Raw genomic sequence first — 22,627 nt, 5'->3', positions numbered from 1 at the left:
GTTCATGTAATTTGCATGTTTTTGTATTACCATATCTAAGAGCATTTCAAGCAAAAGTATATACTTATATTTCGGATAGACTCACATAAAAGGGTCCCATATTCTCAAACTCACCAATGTGAGATTTAGGATATATTTAAATAAATCCCCATCTCTTTCATCCACCTCACTGCTAAAGTTATTCCTCCATTGTCTTCCCCTCTCCATGCTCGCAATCCCCACCTAGGTGGGGCAGTGAGCCCAATTTATCCCCTCCTCTAAACCCAGGATCAGAGAGTTTGGGACTTTTGTCCGTGGAGTTTCTGTGCTCTGTAACGAGCTCATGTTGAAAAAAAAATGTTCAATAATGTATGATTATTCACATATGAATATAGGTAAAGGTATGAGGTTAATGTGCCACACCTCTTTCTAGCTCACGCCACGACTGGTGGAATGGCCTCCACTGAGTTCTAAGGTATTTGGGCTATTCTTACATGCTGGCCAGACATCTTAGAATAAGTGGGAATACCCACACGTGACCAAATCACACACCACCTGCTTATTTACTAACTGGTGTACCCACTAATATATGACGTTGGGTGCACAGAGGCGGAGAAATTTAAGGAACTTGCAAATTGTTCAACTGCTGTACTGGGAGTGCATTGTGTTTGCAATCCAGAGGACACCGGCCTCTGGATTGCAAGCACAAAGCACTAACGCTAATTAATTAATTCTTATTTTCTATGTTACCACTTACACAACTTCAACTTTAAAATTACACTTAGACATGTGGGAGAATAAATTAAAGAGAAAGAAGTCTTCAGATTCTGAAAATAAAATATGCTTCAAATCACTTTAAACTATTGTCATTGTAGTGCGTATTAAATGTGGCGCTGTACTCTGATGTTGTAGGAGAAAACATTTATTAAAAAGTCTATTTAATTAAGTAGAACGTGTTGTCTTTATTTATTTTGATGTGACGTCACATTTCTCAACCCCCCTCGTCACACATCGACACAAATGTCTCACCACCCCCCCCCCCCCCTAGGTGCGTGACGTCATTTATGGACGGCCCCTAAGAGGAAGTGAATTGCAGATGATCAGAGATGAGACAGAGAAGCGACATTTGCCTTGTCTGGTCAGAACGATTTGGGGCTTGACAAGGAGGCCGCTTGAGATGGAATGTACGATAAGACAGTGCGTGTCCACTTTGTAACAGAGAACAGCGACTTTGGACAGGATGCAATGTTGAACTGGAAGCCAGTGGAGTTCATTGTAAAGGTATGAGGAATAGGTGAAGGGTTTATGTCTAGTGCTGGATATTGTGCAGGTGAGGCAGTTTTGGATGCACTCTAGATGCTTCAGATATTTTGTAGGCATGCTGGAGAAGACAACATTGCAATAGTTCAGTCCCGATCTAACAAAACGGTAGGTAGTGGTGTTTACCAACCATTATACAGGATAGGATGAATCTGATGAAGCCCAGCATGATCGTCATTGGAAATGTGGACAATGGATGAAATGTTGAAGTCGAAACTCAAGTTCTGATCTCATAGGAATCTTAAGATGGGTGGTTGGCAAAATGAGGCACACAGCTATTGCCAGGTCAGGGAGAGAGAGTGTACAGGAAAGCTCCTGTCGACTGCCTATGATCATGGCCTCAGATTCTGACATATTTAACAATAGCCCGTTTTTTATATTACCAAGGTCGGGCAGAGAGAGGGAGCAGTCAGTAAGACCAGAAATAACTTACAGGCTGCATCGGAGATACAGTCGCTTTTCATGTGGAATATGCGAGATTGAATACATATGGGGATTATACATAGTTGAAGACATGATAAATCAAGTGCTGATTTTAGCAGGTGAAACAAAGCTGATGTTGCTGCTGCTGGTGCTGCTATTGTCGTTCTATTTACCTCTGCACTGCGGGATGGGAAAGTCCCAGGCCACGTTGTTGCCCGAGTACACCACACATGTGACGATGGGCTGGCCCTCCAGCACGTGTCCTTTGGCACAGCTGTATCGCACTTTGTCCCCAATGTTGAAGTGCTCGCCGTGCATTATCCCATTGGTTGGCACTCCTGGGTTTCCGCAGGAGTGGATCTGTAGAACTGCAAAGGAAAAGGGCAAATCAAAAGATGCAAAGCCGACTCGAATCCAGATGGAATCACGAATGCGATAACATTTTAAAATGCTAAGTTGAAAGAAAGAAAAAAAGCACCTTGCAAATATATTTAAATCTGAAGTCACAGATAATTTACATATGTATATTTACACACAGACACGTGCACATTTATGCACACATATTTATACAGTATAGTACATATTTATTCTAGCTGATAGAAACCTACATCAGTTTGAGCTAGAGGCACCGATGGTGTAGGATAAGGGTCCCTGGTGTGAATCGTGTTTTTAAGCACTCGTTTGAAAGTGCACAGAAATGGCACAAGACATTACATCACAGACTTTTCACATCGCCGATTAGCACAGTTTGCTACGTAAGGTGCAAAAGAAGTTTAACATACATACATAAAAGACCATGACTCAGGGTCAACCATTAATCCAGCTTTCACGCTCATAAATGTAGGATGCCATGTTATAGCTTTAATCCATTGCAGTGATAAAATGTTATTAAATTCACACACTTTGGCCAGAGGGTTTAAATGTTTCAATTCTGAAGAAGCAAAAACTTTGGATGTTCAAACAAAGTTTATTTTTTACACCTGGGAAGGTCAGAGTGAGGATTATTTCTTTTGGGAGGCATCTTACAAGAGTCCCCTGACATACAACACCAATCTCAAGCACAAACTAACCTGGCCAGAGGTGCTGTTTTCTGAGAAAGCATGTCCCTCTTTCTGGGAATGGTTGTGGTGTATTAATAACTAAGGGGTATCATGCTGTCGAAAGGTGTGAATATTGAATGCATGCCTAATTTATGACCACAGTAATACCATTATCTGTTTTATTTATGTCACACCTTTCAAACCATAGGTATCACAAGGAATATTTTCATAACTGGAATTGATTTAAATGTGTGCTCACCTTCTGCTGAGAATTGCATTTCAACATCAAGAAGCACACGTATAAATAACAATGAAAACCAAAAGTTATTTGATTTTAATTTGTCATAGTAACTTGAAAATTAAATTAATATTGAAGGGGAGTCAGGCAAGATGACATACTTGCACGAATTTCATAGCGACATTAAGGAAGATACTTTCCAAAATTTGGATTTGAGACATAAAAACATGAATATAAAAGGGGAACGCATATCCCAGTTTTGCTGATGACGGATCATAATAAAGTTCACTGGGAATGATCTATAGGAGATGCTAGAACAACTTAATGAAGATGGCTGCAAAGTTGGGCTCAAGATAAATGTCAGCAAACAGGGCCAACAATCGTAGATAGCTGTTGGAGGGATACAACTGGAAAACAAGGTCAAATATGGACGTAGATGAGGAAAATTCTGAAAATAAAGAGGCAGATGAGAGGGAGTGCCTTTAGAACGTTGCACTTGATAATGAAAATGACTGAGAAATGTGTCTCTAGAAGAATGTGTTTAATCAATGCACATTACCTGCAATGACATATGGATCAGAAACAAGGACACTGATGAAAGAAGTGAAACAAAAACTGAATTCGTGCGTGAAGAAGCATATGCAGAGATGCATCAGAATTACACAGACATACAGGATGAGAACACATGGATGAAATAATATGCAAGTTGGGGCCTCATAATGGCTGCTAAGGAAAGTATGTGGGTTTGACTGAACACATTTCTTGAAGTAATGAAGGGAAACCAGTCGGTGAGAATTTCAATGCTTGAGTAGCAACAGTATATCCATGAAATAAAATGTGCTGGTGTTAGGTAGATTGTAACATCACAAGACTGTGAGAGATGGCAAAGGGTTATGGAATCATTCATCCACTTTTGGATTGATCATGGCTAATAATGATGATGACAAATCATGTTTCCAGTTGTAATTTTAAATAACAAAATGGTTTTGTATTTAGTTCATTTATTTGTGGGTAAAAACTGTGGGTAAGAAAGCCACAACTTTGTTTATATTTTTTCTTCGGTTTACATTTGTTGTTGTTACAAAACTTATATTTGTGCGATTGGCATTATGTCATGAGCTGAACTATCCATTTGAAACGTTAGCAGGGGAGTACATACCCCGTGTGTAGAGAATGGCTTTCATAAGCAGATATCACAGAGCTACTCATGAGATCCTAAGTGACTTTTTTTATGCACACATTTTATCCACACATGAAATCCCAAACTTAATCTGGCGTTTATTTTGGTTTTGTACAGTCATTTGGTGACCACAAGGCTGAAACCATATGCTTATTATGCTGGAGATCCTGGTTAAATCACTGCTGGCAGAAACTTCGATTCATACCCAGTATCTTGGCAGTGCTGCCTCATTGCTCTGATCTCTAGGCCACCCAGGTTCCTTAAAAACATATATATATAAATGTATACCAATAAATGTTGCCACATCGTTAATCAATAGAGTGTTGATGTTAATAAACAGCCATCACTTTATAACTTCCACTCCTTCAATGGCCCGTGTCCCACCACACTAAAAGTGAATACAATTTTTCCAGTGCGCTTTATGTTATCTGCCTTTAATAGTGCATAAATCCACGCGCCATTTATTTAAATGTTTCAAGCAATGCATTTATATTTAAAGTTGAGGCATTTGTGGAAACTATATTCAGAAATTGTGTTCATATGGCAAGAACCTAAACTTCGAGAATTATTTTCACTGCCATCTGAAAATACATTTGCAAGGTCGTCATTTTAGGTGTGTATTACCAGTTATGTACGAAGAGTAACGATGTTTAAATATTGTTTGTTTATTTATTTTCCCCTTCAGTTATTCTGTGAGTTAATTTGAAACTACAATTTCAGTACAGATAGATTGCAATACGAATCCAATAAAACATGCTTTTTGGGCAAACATTGTGCAATTTGTATTTTTTTTGTGCTGCACAGGTCATCAATTTACAAAGAAAAAACGCAAGCTTCACACTGAAAATCCATTTAGAAATTCAATAATTTTATTATATTGTGTATTTGAAAGCCATCAATCCCAGAGTGCTGACAAACGCAATTAAACAAATGAAATACATGTACATTAATTCTAATGTTGTGACATTGAACAGACAGGTTTTGCCTCATATAGCAGCACATAAAATATAGCATGCTGTTATGTGTTTATGATCAGTCATCCAAACAAATATGTTTCTTATGTGTTCGTATAACACGCGAATATGCGCAGATGTCACGTGTAATGCAGAGTTCAATTTTTTTAAGAACTGTTTTTTTTCCACGAGTCTAAGGAATGCAATTTAAAACGTTAATAGTAATTGGCCTTGCAATAAAAGTGTTGGAATCGTCAGTTATAGATTTTTTTACGAGGATATATTGATGACAGATTAGTATTTGTAACTTATAAGAAAATAAAAACACGAGAGCTCCATGTTTCAGCACATCGTTTAAGGTTCGATGCCTTACTTTGTAAAATAACATTTCAAGGTGTATCACCAGTGGCTTCCTATTCTATATGCAAAAACAAATATCCTCCACGCTGGTAATGTGCAGTCTTCTATTTCTCCTTTCCGTTCTTGTGAGATAAAACAAATATAAAAACGACAATTGCATATCAAGCACTAATGAAGGTTGCCAGAATTAGAAACACTCTTGAGAATGCTGATCACTGGTCAAATACTCCACTTACTAAATTCTACAATCAAGTCACGGTAAAATAATGCTGTGATGTGAAGTTTAGTTGATAAAATATTGTTTTCTGCTTAATGCTTTACGTATCACACAGCTGGTATGGCTAATTTAGGTAAATTATATGTGGATATAAAATAATACTTTGTACTAGATTATTATCACAGTACAATTTTTTTTTTAGCAAAGTGTCTTTGTTAATTATTATGAAAAAACTGAATTATCAAAAAGCACACCAATTTGAAACGCTACACAGGCAGATATAAGCAGTGTCTTAAAATATACAGGAGGACATTTATCTACACTCTATAAACTTTGTTCAGCTTCATAAACCAACATTAGGTCACATAGCACGTTGCTATTTTATAATCTGCTGGAGATATGGGGCCATGGCAGATCAATTTCATGCATGTTGTTGCGTCTTCCTGCAACCACCAAAGTGCCTATAAGGAGCAGGGAGAGGCAATTCATCATACTCGGCTACAGGACCTTGTGCATGGCACTTAGCCCAAGTCACAGCTAAGTGGCACGATCATTTCTTGCTGTTACAGTGTTGCACCATCGATACTTGAAAGAACACCTCACTGTCCCTTTGGTGCAGCAAATTAACTGATGTGAGACTTTTACATTTTTAGATGTAGATTTTTTTTTTATCTACCCCTTGTCTTATTCTATCAGTACCAACCCTAACTGATATGTCCATGCAAGCAATGTGCCACTGTGCCACTGTGTCCTTCCAATCAGGTCCCTATGTGCAGTGTGATCATCATACCGAGTAATGCTCATGACTAGTGACTCCAGATTTTATCTGCAGAGTGCAATGTCCACAGCGTAGTGGTGTAGGCATGCCCAAATGAAGCAAAGTGCACGACCATAAATGGCTCAAGGTGTCCCAGGTTCATGAAAAACATGTGGATGCACGAAATAGCTTATCGAACACAGATTCCAATAAATATACAAGTCAATGAACATACATGGCTAGGTAATCTCTCTCATTGCATCTTGTGTGTGGCTCTCTTCTCTCTTGCCATTACACCCATATCTTTTCTACACATTTTAGTTTTAATCTCGTTACATCTATGTCTCTTGTAGAAAATTCTACGTTCACCTCACTAGGATATTATGAATTGAAAGTGGGGCCTCTTACATTTTTCTTTTTTGCTTAGGGCCCCCAATGTGTTGGCACTATAAGTGCCCGACATAATTAAGTATCTTATCTGTTGCATTATTGTTCATCAATGTGCACATGTATTATGTATCTGCATATGCAGAAACACACGCTGTAGGTATCTGAGATGGTTGCACACTTTATTTCTCTACATTTCCAAAGCTTTTTGACTACCACATTTAAATGTATAAATTAGTATTTTAGATGGGACTGCAAAATAGAAGAATGTATTTTCAACAGACATTGAATCTAAAGTCATCCATGCAGAACCATTCTCAGGTGCCATTAAATGTATGCAGACATGGACCACTATTTTATAATGCAAAAACATGGCCTGAATAACATTTGTGATACATTTTATTTTTGTTTCAAAGAACATGGTAGCTCACTATCCTAATAATATGTGTGTAAGGGATGCCGAGAAGCAAAGCCTATTAGGAAATACATAACTATCCACTCGCCAAGTCTTAACAGCTCAGCGAGTTCGAATAGCATGGCCGATACTCATTGGCGAGCTATCACGGGGGGAGCCGAAGTAGGGCACTGCCAATCGGATTTGAAGGTGAAGAGCTATTCAAATGGGATCGGTCGTTAGGGAAAAGGAAATGGAAGCAAGGGATCAGTTGGGAGAACGTTATAGGGGAAATGAATGGGATTCGCAGAGAGTCATGGAAAGTTTTGGAAAAGATGGGAAAGAGTGTAATGGGGATAGAAGGGGATTTGGGGGGGGCCTGTAAATAGTGATTCTCTTATGTTTGACGTGGAAGATTGAATAAAGACGAAGTTCAAGACTCACCTGGCCAGAACTCCTTTACCCATTAAATAATTGTATTTGGTGTAAAGATATGCAGTTCGTGCATTTACGAGACGAAAAGCAAAGGAAATATGCTTTCACTTAAGTAAAATATCCCTCATTTCTATAAACAATGTTCGCGTTAAATGTAAAAGTTGTGTGAAAAGTAGAGATGTCATCAAGCCATGAAAATATGATTATGAGATGAGACTGCTCATAATAAATGTAATTTGTAATTGTGTTTTTAATGACAAGTATAATCTGATAAGACGATCATCAATCTTTTTTTTCTCTTCAAAATAACTGTGTCACCCTGGCACTTGTTCAATTTGTACGTAAAAACAATGTTGAAGCAAAGAGAACATCCTGAGAACTTACTAATAAACTGTGTCTGACGTGAGACAAATATATTAAAGGACATCCCATCACCAGACCAATAAACATCAAAGCCACAACTTCTGTCCTCACAGAGTTGCTGACAAATAATGTTTAATGCGTCTTATTCTGAAACAACTATCGGTACAGAGAAATGCTTGAGATGACAGGTGGCCCCTCTGAAGGCACATTTAATACTACCAATTCACTCTTGTGCTGGCATTCTATTTAAGCCTGACACACCACCCCTTGAGATGCATAACAAATTATCCCAAGTCATGCATTTCAAGGGCAGATTATACATGCCATGGCCAGGGGAGAGAGTCTTGCTTCCTTCTTGTAGCTGTCAAACAAGAGCTAGTTTATAATATTAGGTTTTTCCCCTTTCTGGCAATACAACAGGTGTTAAGATGTTAAAACACCAAACTGAAATATTTGCAAGGAATCAGGTATGCATGAACCACATATACTTGTGGTGAACATGTAATCACAAAAACAATCCTATGACAGTATATGCATTGTCTTTGAGCCTGATTGGTCCACACCAGAGACAGCTTTCTTTAGAGCCTAGTCTCAAACAGTGTTAGACCAGAGGATGCCAAAAGGCAAACAGCACAAAGACAACGCACTATCAGGACATTGAGAGCTCGGGGTGAGCAGTTACACCATTGAGATTACATGGAGGAGCTAGTTTATGGTGGGGAGCTGGGAAAATCAATTGCAGGAAATAGTTGAAACTGTTTAAAAATAAATAAATAAACCACCTGTGTGAAGGCACTCTTAATTGTGATTAAGCATATTCATTGTTAATGTTTGCGTTATTAATTGAATTAACTATCACCAGACAAAATATTGTGATTAAAAAAAATACTGTTTTCCAGCTTTCTGTCAATACCCTACTGATAAATGCCGAATTAATAATTTTGGTCATGAGGGCTATTTGACCAAAAATATCAACAATAAAGTATTTTCTTTTCCAGGTAAGGCCGACTGAGCTATATAGCTCCTTTTCAGAAGCAACCTGCCCACAAATTATAGCTCAACGAAGTGGCTTATGATGTGAACATTTATAGCAGCCATATTCTCTTAATGCACATTTCTAAATCTGGAGGGAAAAACTAGGGGACCCGGAGAACAATCCACACAACCACGGGGAGAACATGCAAACCCCAAATATACAGGCGTCAGTGTCAGGATAGAACCCACGACCTCTTGTACACCAGGCAAGGAAGTTAACCACCGTGGCGACCAGACCTCACCCCCATCGTCCGTATGGGTTGGTGAAGGGCAAATGAGAAGCTCAGGCCCAGTTCATATTTAAATTGCCGCTGGAATCTCAAACTACAGAAATGCTTTAATTTAATTAAGCAGTGTTAAACTTCTATATATTTAAAACAATACTTGTTTTTTTTACGTTAAATTGTACAGAAAGAGTGGGCACTACTCTAAGCTCAAGAAGATACTTTATTTGAAATTTCCATTATATTTTTCTCTTCAAGACAGATATCATATTCCCACGTATATTTTAACAACGCCTTGACCATTCCATGGGCAGTCTTGTTATCTATTTTCTCACAATTTACTTTCACACTATGCACGACCTTGGACATCCCACTGTTTGGCATTAGGTAGACATTAATATCTCATTTAAGTGTATCTCAAAGAAAAATATTGCACAAAGTGGTGCCATGCTGTAATGCAAGTTTAATGAATAAGGGCCAGATAAATCTCGAGTGTCATCCATGGCACACCGAGGGTATCAGGGATGTTGGAATACAATCTGGATAAGTTCTCACACAAATATGCATGTGGAGCGCATGGTTACCACCCACACCTACTGCTCATTTCACTTTTAACCCACCCAGGGGGACTTGTGATTTGCAAATAAATACACATTGGCTATATCCAGTAAGCATGTGTACAATACGCTTATGATCAAGTTTATTGGCTCCACACGTTATTTGGGCTTTTAATTGTGGTGGGATTACATGTCCCCGACCTTATGTCTCTTGTGACTTACTTGGGGTATATATATGCAGTTGATGCATATATCACTCAATTGATGTTCAAACAGCCATTAGTATGAGCACAAATAATTGTTCGTAGCAATCTAATATAAATATTGGGTTAAAATGGCAAGTATTTTTGTTATATCTTCAACTTCGTTCACCCACTGACAGCATTTTATTAACATGTTATGGAAAAAAAAATGTTAAAGGGTCACAGCACATTAATAAAGCAATGTGTGACGAATGTAGCCATGTATGCAAATGCTACTTGTTTTTAAATACATTTGTGCCTGTTAGGTAAAATATATATTACTCAAGATGTATAAAAAAAATATTATATAATTGTTTAGATTTCGATAGGAAGATAATGATACTAAATTAATGCATGAGGAGTGATACAGTGGTTTGCGCATGGCACTATGAATCAAGTTATCTGAGTTCTATACCTGGTTATCACGAACATCAGTGGTGAGTGGATATTATGAACTGGTCACCCCAACCTTCACCAACCATCACTGACCACTGTGGCAAATGACTCATTGAATGACATGAGTTTGACATGAGATGTTGAAGCCTTTTTGGGTTGCCACCAGGACAGTCTGATAAATTAAACATGAATACTTACAAGAACACTATCAGCACAAAGAAAATAAATGAAAATAATAAATAAGATCATGGCTAGCCCACAACTGCTCGTACAGCAGCACATGGATTGTGAGCCTTTCTGGAGTCACGCAGAGAGACGTCTGATGGCTAAAGAGGACATCGGCGATCAGTAGCGTGCCAAACCGAATGGCTCCACGATGTCCCAAACAAGCAATTCATCAAATACCCAATGCAGGATTGATCTGGCTTCCGCTTGCAACACGTGGCAGGTCCGTCTATTTCCTTCACAAATGGCGAGTGAAAGAGGCGTCCAATTGTGAACGTAGTAACGTGCAATCTGCCCGTCGGATAAGCGACCCATTTGACCACTAAGACGCTCTCGCGGGCGATACAGACACGACGCATCAAGCAACTGGTGATGCCATCGATTGGATTACCAAAATCAGCATACATTTCGAATATTTTGTCAGCTATTTTTCAATATCACACGAAATTAATAATGATCGAATGGACAAGCAGCAGTAGAACAGATATGCTGAATTATGGGTTCAATTGTAAAACTGTTTTGAAATGTTAACCTGACTCTTACAAACTGCATATTAGACGCTTTCTGATTAAAGCTCATGCATTAAAATTGTGGAGTGGTCTTAAATGAGTTAATTCAAACACTTGTCATTTAGATAGTACTTAGTTTATACCATGGCATATATTATAGTAAATAATACAACGGTAATTAGTGACCATGAACACTTCAATCCATGATGCGTATTTGACCATGGGTAGTGTATCCATAAACTCTGACCTAGGTTAACGGTATTGAACCAGTCCTCTTGCCCTTTGTGATCCTAGCATGCTTATCACGTTTGCTCACGATCCAATCTTTAACGTAAAAGTGTTTTGCTCCCGATCTATATGCGTAGACAAACATGCGTTTAGACTATAACACTCAAACCCACAAACACAAGCACATGGAGGAGAAAAAGATTTCCCTGTGGACCGATAGGCAATGCTGGGTCAGGTGTCAATGGAACATTTTTGTACATTACGAGGAGCACAGCATGTGAAGGGTGCCACAATGGCAAGATGTTAACTCCCTCGCCTGGTATACAGGGGGTCGTGGGTTCGATCCCGACCCTGACGCCAGTATATTTGGAGTTTGCATGCTCTCCCCGTGGTGGCGTATATTTTCGTTTGGATGATTTGGCTGCTATAAATGTCCATGTGATAAGCCAATTCGTTGATCTATCATGTGTGGCCAGGTCGCTTCTGAAAAAAGAGCTATATAGCTCAGCGGACCTTACCTGATAAAATCGAAAAATAGTTTCGAGTTTATGACGAGCATAACACCACAATACCTTTGGTCCATACTCCATACAAATGTAATGAGACGTCCAATTTTATGTATTTTAGCAGCTTGCTCACACTTAAATCTTGACTTAAAGCTCACACTTCTGTTGTGCACAATATTGCAAATGAATGCACTTGAAAACACTTGTGTTGCGCACATTATTGCAAAATAATGCCCTTGAAAACATAATATTTTTTTACTTCAAACGGAAATAATTTTAAACGTGTGCCATTGCATGAACAGTCAGACTCTAATTCTATCAAAAATGTCCATGCCATTTCACAAACACAATCTGTCTTACAAAGACACACAAGCACACTTCTCCGAGGTAGCACAATAGACTGTTGGGGCAAGTTCTGACGTGACCAACATATGCCTGCCCCCTTTTTTTCCTGAGTTGTGTTGTCTATACACCACATCAGGTAATAATTTTAGGCTGAGTCAACCTAGTCCAGGCTGAGTCAACCTTCTTGATGAATCCCAAAGCAAAAGCCCAGGAAAGATTCAGGCCGGAGTTCTGACCGATGTTATCCATAGCTAGGAATTGAACCCAGATTTGGTATGTTTAAAGCGCAGTTAGGTTGACCACTGCAACCACTGCTCCACACACAAACACACTGGCAAAAACACATTCATTATATATATCTATGTTTATAAAGGCTCGTCACCTCCCAACCACAAAACTCTTCATATGCTGTGCACCAAGCCTATCGTCATTCTCAAAGCAAGGGATTTCAGCATCTGCGCTGCTGTCAGCATGGGTGGTAGCGCTTGCCATACCCCATACCTGTTCCAGCACCTACTTTGCCATTCAGCCCGGACAGCAGCATCCTTCATTCTCCCGTAGCCAACACTCGAGGGCAGATTTTTGCCAGTGCCTTCAAAGTGCTGCGTGCCAGCTCCTGCTACATTGACTTGTGTTGACACCACTGGAATCGAACCAGTTGCCAGACCACTTAGCTGCGTGTACCACTGAGCCACATGATCACATCACTCATAAATGTCAAGATCATCCCTCCTACTGTGCCCTCTGCCCGTCCCCACACCCCAGAAGTAACCATTCACTACTGGACGTCTGTGAAAAAGAGCTTCATAGCTCATCGGATTCCTCCAGTACAAATACATATTTTGATTACTGCAGTGCAGAGTTTGCACACATTTATTACATTGATGGTCATAGATCGCTATTGCCAAGAAATTGTGGGAACTAGTGTGCATTTTATACCGACCATTTGTATTAATCCCAGGACTGATTACCGAAAAGACAGCAAGTATGCACGTACAGTATACCCTCGTTATTAACAAATTTGTTATCCACGATTTTGGCTATCAACGAATCGTATCTGGAACTCTACACGACTGCATCGAGAGAGAAAGAGAAAGTGATGAGGTAAAGTGATGAGAGAAAATGTGATTCGAGAAAGTTTTGCACCCTACTACTGGGCAGCATCATCATAATTTGAGGTAAGTTCATTTTAATATATTATTTAATACTTTCATATGTATTTACTTCATGTTGATTATAACAAATTTTGTGTTATTATTTTTATAATGTCCATATATTGAATAGCTTATGTACGTACTTATTTAAGGTAATTCATTCAAAATATCGTTTTTTGAAGGCCATTATCGTTATCCGTGAAATGTACTATTCACGAGTATCTCTGCAATGTATCCCTCGCAAATAACGAGGGAATGCTGTATATGTTTCATGTGTCATCACACGTGTGTTCCAGGTGGTTGTGTTAATGCGTGGATGGTGACAGGTAGGCCTAGAATATAACCTGACATAGTGAGATCTAATAATAACACTGGCTCTAGATATTACTCCTCTAGCTTGTGTTGATGCACAGTATACCATGTGCAACCTACATATTGAGAGGTCATACTAATGCGACTGCACTCATTCTTTAACCACAGATGTGCGGATTGGGGTGAATGTCATCAAGATCCTCAATTGTCAAAAATCTACAAACTTCTGGTTAACAATAGCATTTCTCAAAACGGGGCACAGTAGCAAAAAAGTGCATCTTAAACCACGGTATTGACCAGAGTATTGCTTTTGGCAAGGTCCACAGCGAAACATCGATTCATCACAAGCTTAGGTCTATATTATAAAGCTGATGCCTCCTCTTGAGTCTGCAACTATCAGCTGATTATCAGCATCTGTGATATGGATCAACATCAAGAAGCCACCAGTGCATTGTCCATGTCACAAATAAATACCCACAGTCACCGTCTTTAATGTTTCCTGGCTCTTGTCATGCAATATATTCAAATAATCATAGGCCAATGTGCATCCTTGCCCCTCCTCTTGATGAATGCCAAAGGGTGTTGACACACATGTTTAGAGAGACATTTCCATCTATGTCTGCCAAATCAGATCAGGCATCTGTCATATGAGCAGCAGTCGAAAATCAAATGTCCATCCATTTTACACATATCTCCTTTTCAGCCTCTAGGCATCGTATAAACGATGATATCTTGGAAATAATATAGGCCCTGGCAGGAAGGTTTGACCCATCACATCACCCATCAAATTGTGAAATCACAGCAATGCATGCACCAATTGACACAATACAAAGACTCCAATTATCTTGCACACACTTAAGTTGTATATTAATCTATTTTATTTGTTTATATTGCATCACCTTTTACAGTTATAATTGTGCACTAACTAGCGTTTAATAAGCAGATTATATATATTATAGTCATTTGACATGAACAGGGATAGTATATTCACTGCTGGGTGAAAGCGTACTTGTGCCCTCTCCATCCTTGCAGCCCTGCAGTACTACAATGGTATTATCATCAGCCACGGCCAATCTACTGTTGGATGAATGCCAACCCAAGCCACTGCCGCCTTTAATGATTCCGTGATACAACAATCCACCCAGACATTGTATATGAAATTAATTCATCCTTCAATCTCCACAATGAACGGACTTCTCAGGCATACTCCATTCCTTTTCGTCATGCACGGTACATCAAGGCAAATACTTCTGCATCTGACCGAATGAACCAAAAGTGTCTGGATGGATACGTTTGAGGATTCTCGGGATGCAGTAAAAATGTCTAGGTCTTGTTAAAAAAAAAGATTCATTATGAAGGGCAATTGACAGGGCATGCACAAGCACAAAATGATGCTGACAATGATGGGCTTTGAAGGGAAAGGGACTGGGGGAATTGTTCCTGGCGTGCTGGGCTTAAGGGTCGGCATAAACAAGGACAACACAATGAGTGTCCATCTATAAGGTCAGTATATTACTATTTAATTAGAAAAAACAAAAATGCTAAACACAGCAATTTATGCCACTAATAACTAAACTTCAGTTTTATTTGAAAGCGTATCACCAGCCACGGTCAATCCACTGCTGGATTAAGACTTTCCCAAGCCACCACCACCTCTCATGATCCTGAAACATAATGATCCACCTCGTCCCTGCACATAAACTAATTTCATTGCTCAAGCTCATTGGTGAATGTATTGCCTTGATATGTTCACCATTATATATTTTTTATTCTGATATTATGTTGTGTACTGGTATTACTGTCTAATTTATCAATGCCATATAGAATGCCCAAATATTATTGGATAAGGATACATTATTTTAATAAAGTACTATTTTCTCAAGACTTAAACAGAACCTAATGGTACTAAATCACACCCTGATTTGTTGAAAAGTAACATGTAATTTTTGACATGTGTAAAATAATAAATTGTCTGATATGTAATAATAATTTGAATATATATTAATCATCTCACTTGCATATATACAGGCCAGAAGTTTATTTAAAATTACGCATTGAAACAAAATCCTCAAAGTTATAATGTATCCCAAGTACATTTGTGGAAAAGTATTTTTTTTATATCCCTTTCATCCTGTAATGGTAAATACATTGATATATAAACATTGCATTAATCTACACGTCGTCATCATCATCAGCCATGATCCATCCATTGTTGGATGAAGTCATCGCCATTCAGTGCGGTCAAAATAAAAAAATTAATATTTATTTTCTAGTTCTTTTTGGTATGAATATAAAAATGTGACAATAGCAATGACAATCATGAAGTTGTTATGTTTTCTGTGCTGGTGGGTCTTCTGTTGTGTTTTGTGTACCATACGTGATTTTACCCCCTCTAAGCAACCTGTGGAAACACGACTGATTGCAGGCCATTAAGAGTGGAACACTGTGCTATGTTCTTACATAGGATTCAGACATATAGTACGTACAAACAGGCTAATGACACATTGAGTAGCTCAGGTATTGACAATAGATTCCTAATTATTCACTTGAAAACAACAACCTTTAAATAGCAATTCAAACTCCAAGCCATATCTTAATCCAATAGGATATTGAAAGCCTGCTATCTCCACAAATGCATTCTACTGGTGGTGAAATAGTTACTGTTACCTACATTATTCACAACGTTGTTTAATATTTTAATTGATCTTCTTTGTGTCTTTGTGATCACTGCATCAACATTTTTATTCGCAAAGCATTAATAAAACAGCATGCCCTGCGGTGATTGTGATAACATTTGCATGCACAACTGGGATAGTTTTGCCCATGGTTGGTAAAGCGTTTTCATAGCTTGCCAGTGCCAATGTCAAACAAATATCATCTTTACTGAAAGAACCAAAGAGTATGGATTCCTGCAGTCACGAAAGCTTCAAATCAAGATTAAATATAATATTGTCTGCTATTAGGAAACACAACCTCTCGGTGTCCCGGACGTAAGTTAAAGTATGAAATGTGGAAATGTTTGTGCCATCCATGTCCAGGTATGAGTACAAGAAACAGTACGTCGGTATTCAAAACAAGCAGCTGCCTCATCGGTGTCGCTGCCTGGTTATATTTTCTCAAAATGGAGTAGGAATTTGGAAGCTCCAACCATAGAAAAGTACATATAACTAACTCACTGGAGAATGAATATGCAATATGTGCAGTTCTATGTCCTATTAACATTACACGTTACTCTTTTGCTTTCCTCCACACACACAAATTCAAGATTAATTGTTGGGATATTTGCTTTGCAGTGTGCTATGATTCATGGAATATGAAAACTACACAAATTCATTTAAAAAAAATGTTAATTGCAGAGTGCCATAAGAAATCCATAATAAAGGTCTTGGGGATAGATCGCGACAGTATAAATGGTAAAGTCACCGAGAGACCCAAAGAATATTAATTCCTGCAGTCACGAAAGCTTGAAGTCAAGATTTAACCACCTCTACTGCGAGGGTTTCCACACAACTATTCGCCTGATGACGACCGCTTGTCGTAGTTTCTTGTTATTTTCTTTTAGCCTATCTACGTGACTTCACCGAAAGACCTAAATAATATTAATTCCTGCAGTCACGAAGGCTTTAAGTCAAGATTTAATATAATGTGGTTGGCAAAATACTGACCAGCTCTGAATAGGAAATGTAAACAAATGAAACTCACATTGGTAGCTAAAAAATAATGAAATAATAAAAGTACAACATGACAATCGCATAGCCATGACCAACTATAGTAGGGACTGATGATTGATGTGAAGTGTGCGTGTTTGTCATCCAAACTGCACAAACAATAGGACACGTAAAAAATTCAAATGTTCATAATCAACGATTTTTGGGTTTAGATCGCGTTAGTTATAAATGTGTCGTAACCCTCCACCACCCGACACGGCCAATCAGTAAAAAAAGTGTCACGTTGACAAAAGACAAATAGTTCACTGCTTTAGCCCACCGGTGTGTTGAAGCGTGAAACCACAACATTTACAATTTGAGTACGACGTTTCGCTGGTAATTGCATCCAGCATCATCGGGCAATTCGCCAGAATGGTGAGGCTCTGCTGTGTCTCCCGTTCTTATATAGAGCAGCAGCAGGGTGACGTCATCATTAACTCATTAACTCATCAGGTGCAAAGATTTGAGGGGGGGGGGTTATTGTAATTATATACTTGATTAGTAATAAGGCTATACTAATCAAGTATATAATTACAATAACCCCCCCCCCTCAAATCTTTGCACCTGATGAGTTAATGAGTTAATGATGACGTCACCCTGCTGCTGCTCTATATAAGAACGGGAGACACAGCAGAGCCTCACCATTCTGGCGAATTGCCCGATGATGCTGGATGCAATTACCAGCGAAACGTCGTACTCAAATTGTAAATGTTGTGGTTTCACGCTTCAACACACCGGTGGGCTAAAGCAGTGAACTATTTGTCTTTTGTCAACGTGACACTTTTTTTACTGATTGGCCGTGTCGGGTGGTGGAGGGTTACGACACATTTATAAATAACGCGATCTAAACCCAAAAATCGTTGATTATGAACAATATTGGTCGCGAAAGCCTACGTGTTAAACCAAATTCAAATGTGTCCACATTTATCCAAATTATCAAAGGAAGAGGAGTAATTTTCTTTGCAGCTAAGATAAGGAATGTGTGAATAACAATGGTAGTTTATGTAATCAACTTCTAAAAAAAAAGTCTCAAATCCCCCCGACTTGTCTTTGGAATTTTAAAAGAGAAAACCACTCGTCCCCAAAGATGTGTTTCCTTTCCTTCGGAGGACATCGACAAAATGACCAAACCAACCGGTTCCCACAGAGGCTCACAGGTACACGACGGTGTGAATAGCAATTGTCTCACCAATACAGGACAACTCTGGAAGGTCCCTTGGAGCCCCTCTGATCTATAGTTATTGGGTTTCTAAAACAATTTAGTTTCAGGCATGACCCAATAAAACGGGCTGGAGACATATGGAAACACATTCCTTCATTCGGTCAGTCAGGTCAATTATTGTTGCCAAAATGAAATCTCTTGGGGAAATATTAAAACATGTTTTATTGATCCGGCCACAATGTAAAATTGTTTATGGTACACTAAGTGTGCATGAGAGTAGTTGTAATACTTTAATGTTGTACATATTTTGGCGTCCTCTGGTCTAACACCGTTTGAGACGAGGCTCAAAAAGAAAGCTGTCTCTGGTGTGGACCAATCAGTTTCAAGGACAATGCATATATTATCAGAGTATGTTTTTATTTGCATTCTGACCACAAGCATTGTGGTTAATGCAGACATGATTCTTTGTAAAAGGTTTCAGTTTGGTGTTTTAACATCTTAACACCTGGTTTGTTGCCAGAAAAAAGGGGAAAACCTATTATCAAATTATAATTGTTAAGTATTTCAAATTACTGAACAGCTGGCTAAGATAATGCATGATATTTGTAGAGTTGACCTGATGTTAATTTCTACGTGTTTGTTTCCTTGTCATACTATAAGGTATTCTTGTTATCCCCTGGGAAAGAAGAACAAATGCCTGGCTGTGCTGTCCTACCAAAATTATACTTCCAAAGAAAAAAATTTGAAAGTAACGTTTCAATGCATGAGCAGTCGCTCAATTTTTTTTGCAAACTACCTGCAGTACCTGCACATCAACGTATAAGCAATCCAGAAGTCTAATTACACTCCGCATCCTGTCATTATTATTCTTATTATTTTATGCATATGCTCAAGTGTTTTAAGGCTTCATAGAGTGCAATTGCCATTTAGGGGAGTAAATAAATAGCATTTAATCAAAGACGGCAATTTGATGAATAACTGAAATGGTCGAGAAAAGCTGTTTTTATTCCAGTGAACTACTTACATACATCGCATATAATATCAACTGTATTCACAATTTTCCAAAGGTGATATCCTGCACAGGTTTATGGTTGTCGTGTTACAAAACAAAAGAAAAGGACATTTTCATTCGTAATTGCCAGCACTCTTTCGCCACGTACACATGCCACAACATTCTTAAGCCCTGTTGTCCATAAGTATGATGTATTTCCTTGCCACTGTATTGTAATTTTATATACATCAATCATGTTTGGTCCAGTGATTTGTATAATAGAGCATTTCAACAAAGCCACCATGACCAAATGCACAGAGGCATTCAGACTCACGTCGCCTCTCAGCCCCCCTGTGGTTCAGCAACTGTATTCTCAAACCAGCGACTCATTTTTCTCAATTAGGTGGTGATGGCAAGTCATATTTTAAATCAATTCAATAGTACTTTTTATAGTACCCTAGTTTGTTTTCTGGCTAAAGATAAGTTGTATTCGAGATAGCGAGAGATACAATCATATTCATCCTGTACTAATATGCTGACTCTGCTATTAATTGACAATTCTCAAATTATATTTGTGAACACCATCCATAGCTTAAATTGCTGCTCCTATGAATCACTGATCTGAAGAAATCCAGCTACTTTAAGTGACAAAATATGAAACCAAAAAGCTAACAATCCTCACCATCAATATTAATGGATGCGTTTGCCTCAAGTAAACAATCATCATCATTGGCCATAATCTATCCACAGCTGAATGAAGACCTGCCAAAGCCATTTCCACCCCTCACGTTCTTGCGATGCAACAATGCATCTAGCTTGCGCATGCATGCTGATTTTACTGCTCCATCTCTGTGATGCATGTCCTCTTGGGATTGTGTTCCCTCCTTTGGTTGCCACATCGTCATTAGTCTCAACCACATGCAATCATCTCTCCTAGTAATGTGTCCTCCCCAGCCCACTTGTCTTAACATTCAATTCCATGCCTATAATTTGCATATGTATTTCGTTTGCAATTACAGTGTCGTGTGTTTATATAGTATGTCAGCAAGCTACTAAAACTAGTACACTATTTTGATTTGAAGCTTTCGTGACTGCAGGAATCCATACTGTGTGGATTGCTCTCCAACGTACCACTGTTGCCAAAGCAGGACTCACGCGCTTGGTCACCGCGTGTCAACGTTATGGATCAGCTGTGTCGGGTGGAGGAGGGTGAGCGACACACGCTACTCATGCGGCGATGTTACATCAATTATGAATTGTACTGTTGGGAGAGCGAAACAAAAAACTCCCATAAATGAATCCTCTATTTTAGCCCGCAAGCCGTATTCATGCATCTGGAACATAATACAACTAAAATATTGACATCGGTGAGATTTCGCATGCCAATAATGGCCTCGCTATTTTTTTGGTTTAAAAAAGCCAAGTGAATAAAATGTTTCATATTCATCTTACATCTCGGGGATGAAATAAATGTTGTTTTACTGTTTAGTGAAAAGGGGAAAAGAATGTGGACTTATGCAGAGCTTTGAATTCACTGATGTTAAACTGCTTCACTCGTGTGTGTGTGGGTGTGCGACATCCACTGAGCATACTTACACACATATATGTATGTATGTTGAACTTCTTTCGCACCGTACATAGCCAACCATGCTAATCGGATGTTCCTGGCCCAATGACTCGCTTTCAATCTAACCAGCTCAAACTCGGTGGCTATGAGATGTTAGCTACCTCGCCTGGTATACAGGAAGTCGAAACGTCCGTGATTTATTTTATTTGATACCTACGTGACTTTACCGAAAGAACCAAAGAGTATAATAAACTATTTTTTATTTTACCAGCTAAGGCTCACTGAGCAATACTGTATAGCTATTTTTTAAGAAGTGACCTGGCCACAATTCATAGCTCAACGAAGTGGCTTATCATCATGTGGACATTTTTAGCAGTCAAATACTCTGAACGCACGTTGATTGTAAATGTGGATGGAAAAACTAGAAGACCGGGAGAAAAACCAACACGACCAGGGTGAGAGCAGGCAAACTCCAAACATACAGCAGGCAATCAGGACTGGGATCGAACCCATGGTCTCCTGCATATCCGGTGCGGTAGTTAACATTTAGCCACGCCGGCAAATGTACAGGTATGATCTTTGCTGAAGGTGGACATTTAACCTTCTTAGGCCACTGCTTGACACTATGTGTGACTGACTTTTCAAACTGATGCTATCTCAATAAGCCTCATGGCTTCTGCTATTTGTATGAATTTTGCTTACAAATAAAGTAATTACGTTTACTGCATGCAACAATTAACGTGACTATTTTAAGCTGTTGGATATTATTTTGTGAGTAAACAAATATGAGCACTGGGTCACAATCCAATGTTATGTTTAAATAATTGATGTTTTAAGGAAGGTCTGTCTAGTAATGTTATAATGAAAACTTACAGCACGCACAGTATACACTCACTCTTGAAGGGGGAAAACTCATTGAGAGGCGCAATAAACAACCGCAGACAAGCAGGAAGGCAGCCACACAGTGAGCCGGCACTAACAATTGCCCAACATCTGCGGTCTTCTATATATTAAGGTGTTGTCGGTGAATGAATGAGTGCTTACATTTGGGAACAAACAGGAGCTTCCAGAGTAAACCCAGGCGTGCGGTATGGAAACACCATATAAGTATTGTATGTCGAACTTATTTCGCTCCGAACATAGCCAACCATGCCAAACAGAGGTGCGGGGGGAAAAAAAAACACTCTTTCCATTGCAGATGGAACAGGTGGAGTCCGCATTTTGTTCTGTACCACCTTTTCGCGAAGAGCCACACGCAGTATGGCACCTTGACGCCCATAATTTTATTGTTTTATTTTTATTATTGTATTTCTTCCCTTTTACGTGACTTTACCGAAAGAACCAAGAAGATGAATCCCTGCAGTCACGAAAGCTTTAAATCGAAATTTAATATTTTATTATGTAAAATGTTTATTATTTTA

The 22,627-nt window shown here is 38.8% G+C and overlaps 1 protein-coding gene across 2 annotated transcripts in view; it reads right to left on the bottom strand.

The window, feature by feature from the left end:
- Nucleotides 1-22,627, bottom strand: part of LOC144931684 (CUB and sushi domain-containing protein 3-like) — a 454,944-nt gene that overhangs the window by 272,764 nt on the left and 159,553 nt on the right. For both annotated transcript variants that reach the window (XM_078855833.1, XM_078855834.1), the window contains exon 4: nt 1,896-2,090. In XM_078855833.1, coding sequence (XP_078711959.1) covers nt 1,896-2,090 — 195 coding nt within the window. The remainder of the gene's footprint in view (nt 1-1,895; nt 2,091-22,627) is intronic.

This window comes from Lampetra fluviatilis, chromosome 4 (assembly GCF_964198595.1).
Source record: "Lampetra fluviatilis chromosome 4, kcLamFluv1.1, whole genome shotgun sequence".
Lineage (NCBI taxonomy): Eukaryota > Metazoa > Chordata > Hyperoartia > Petromyzontiformes > Petromyzontidae > Lampetra > Lampetra fluviatilis.
Note: the sequence above shows the minus strand (reverse complement) of the source record. Positions and strands in the feature narration are given on the sequence as shown.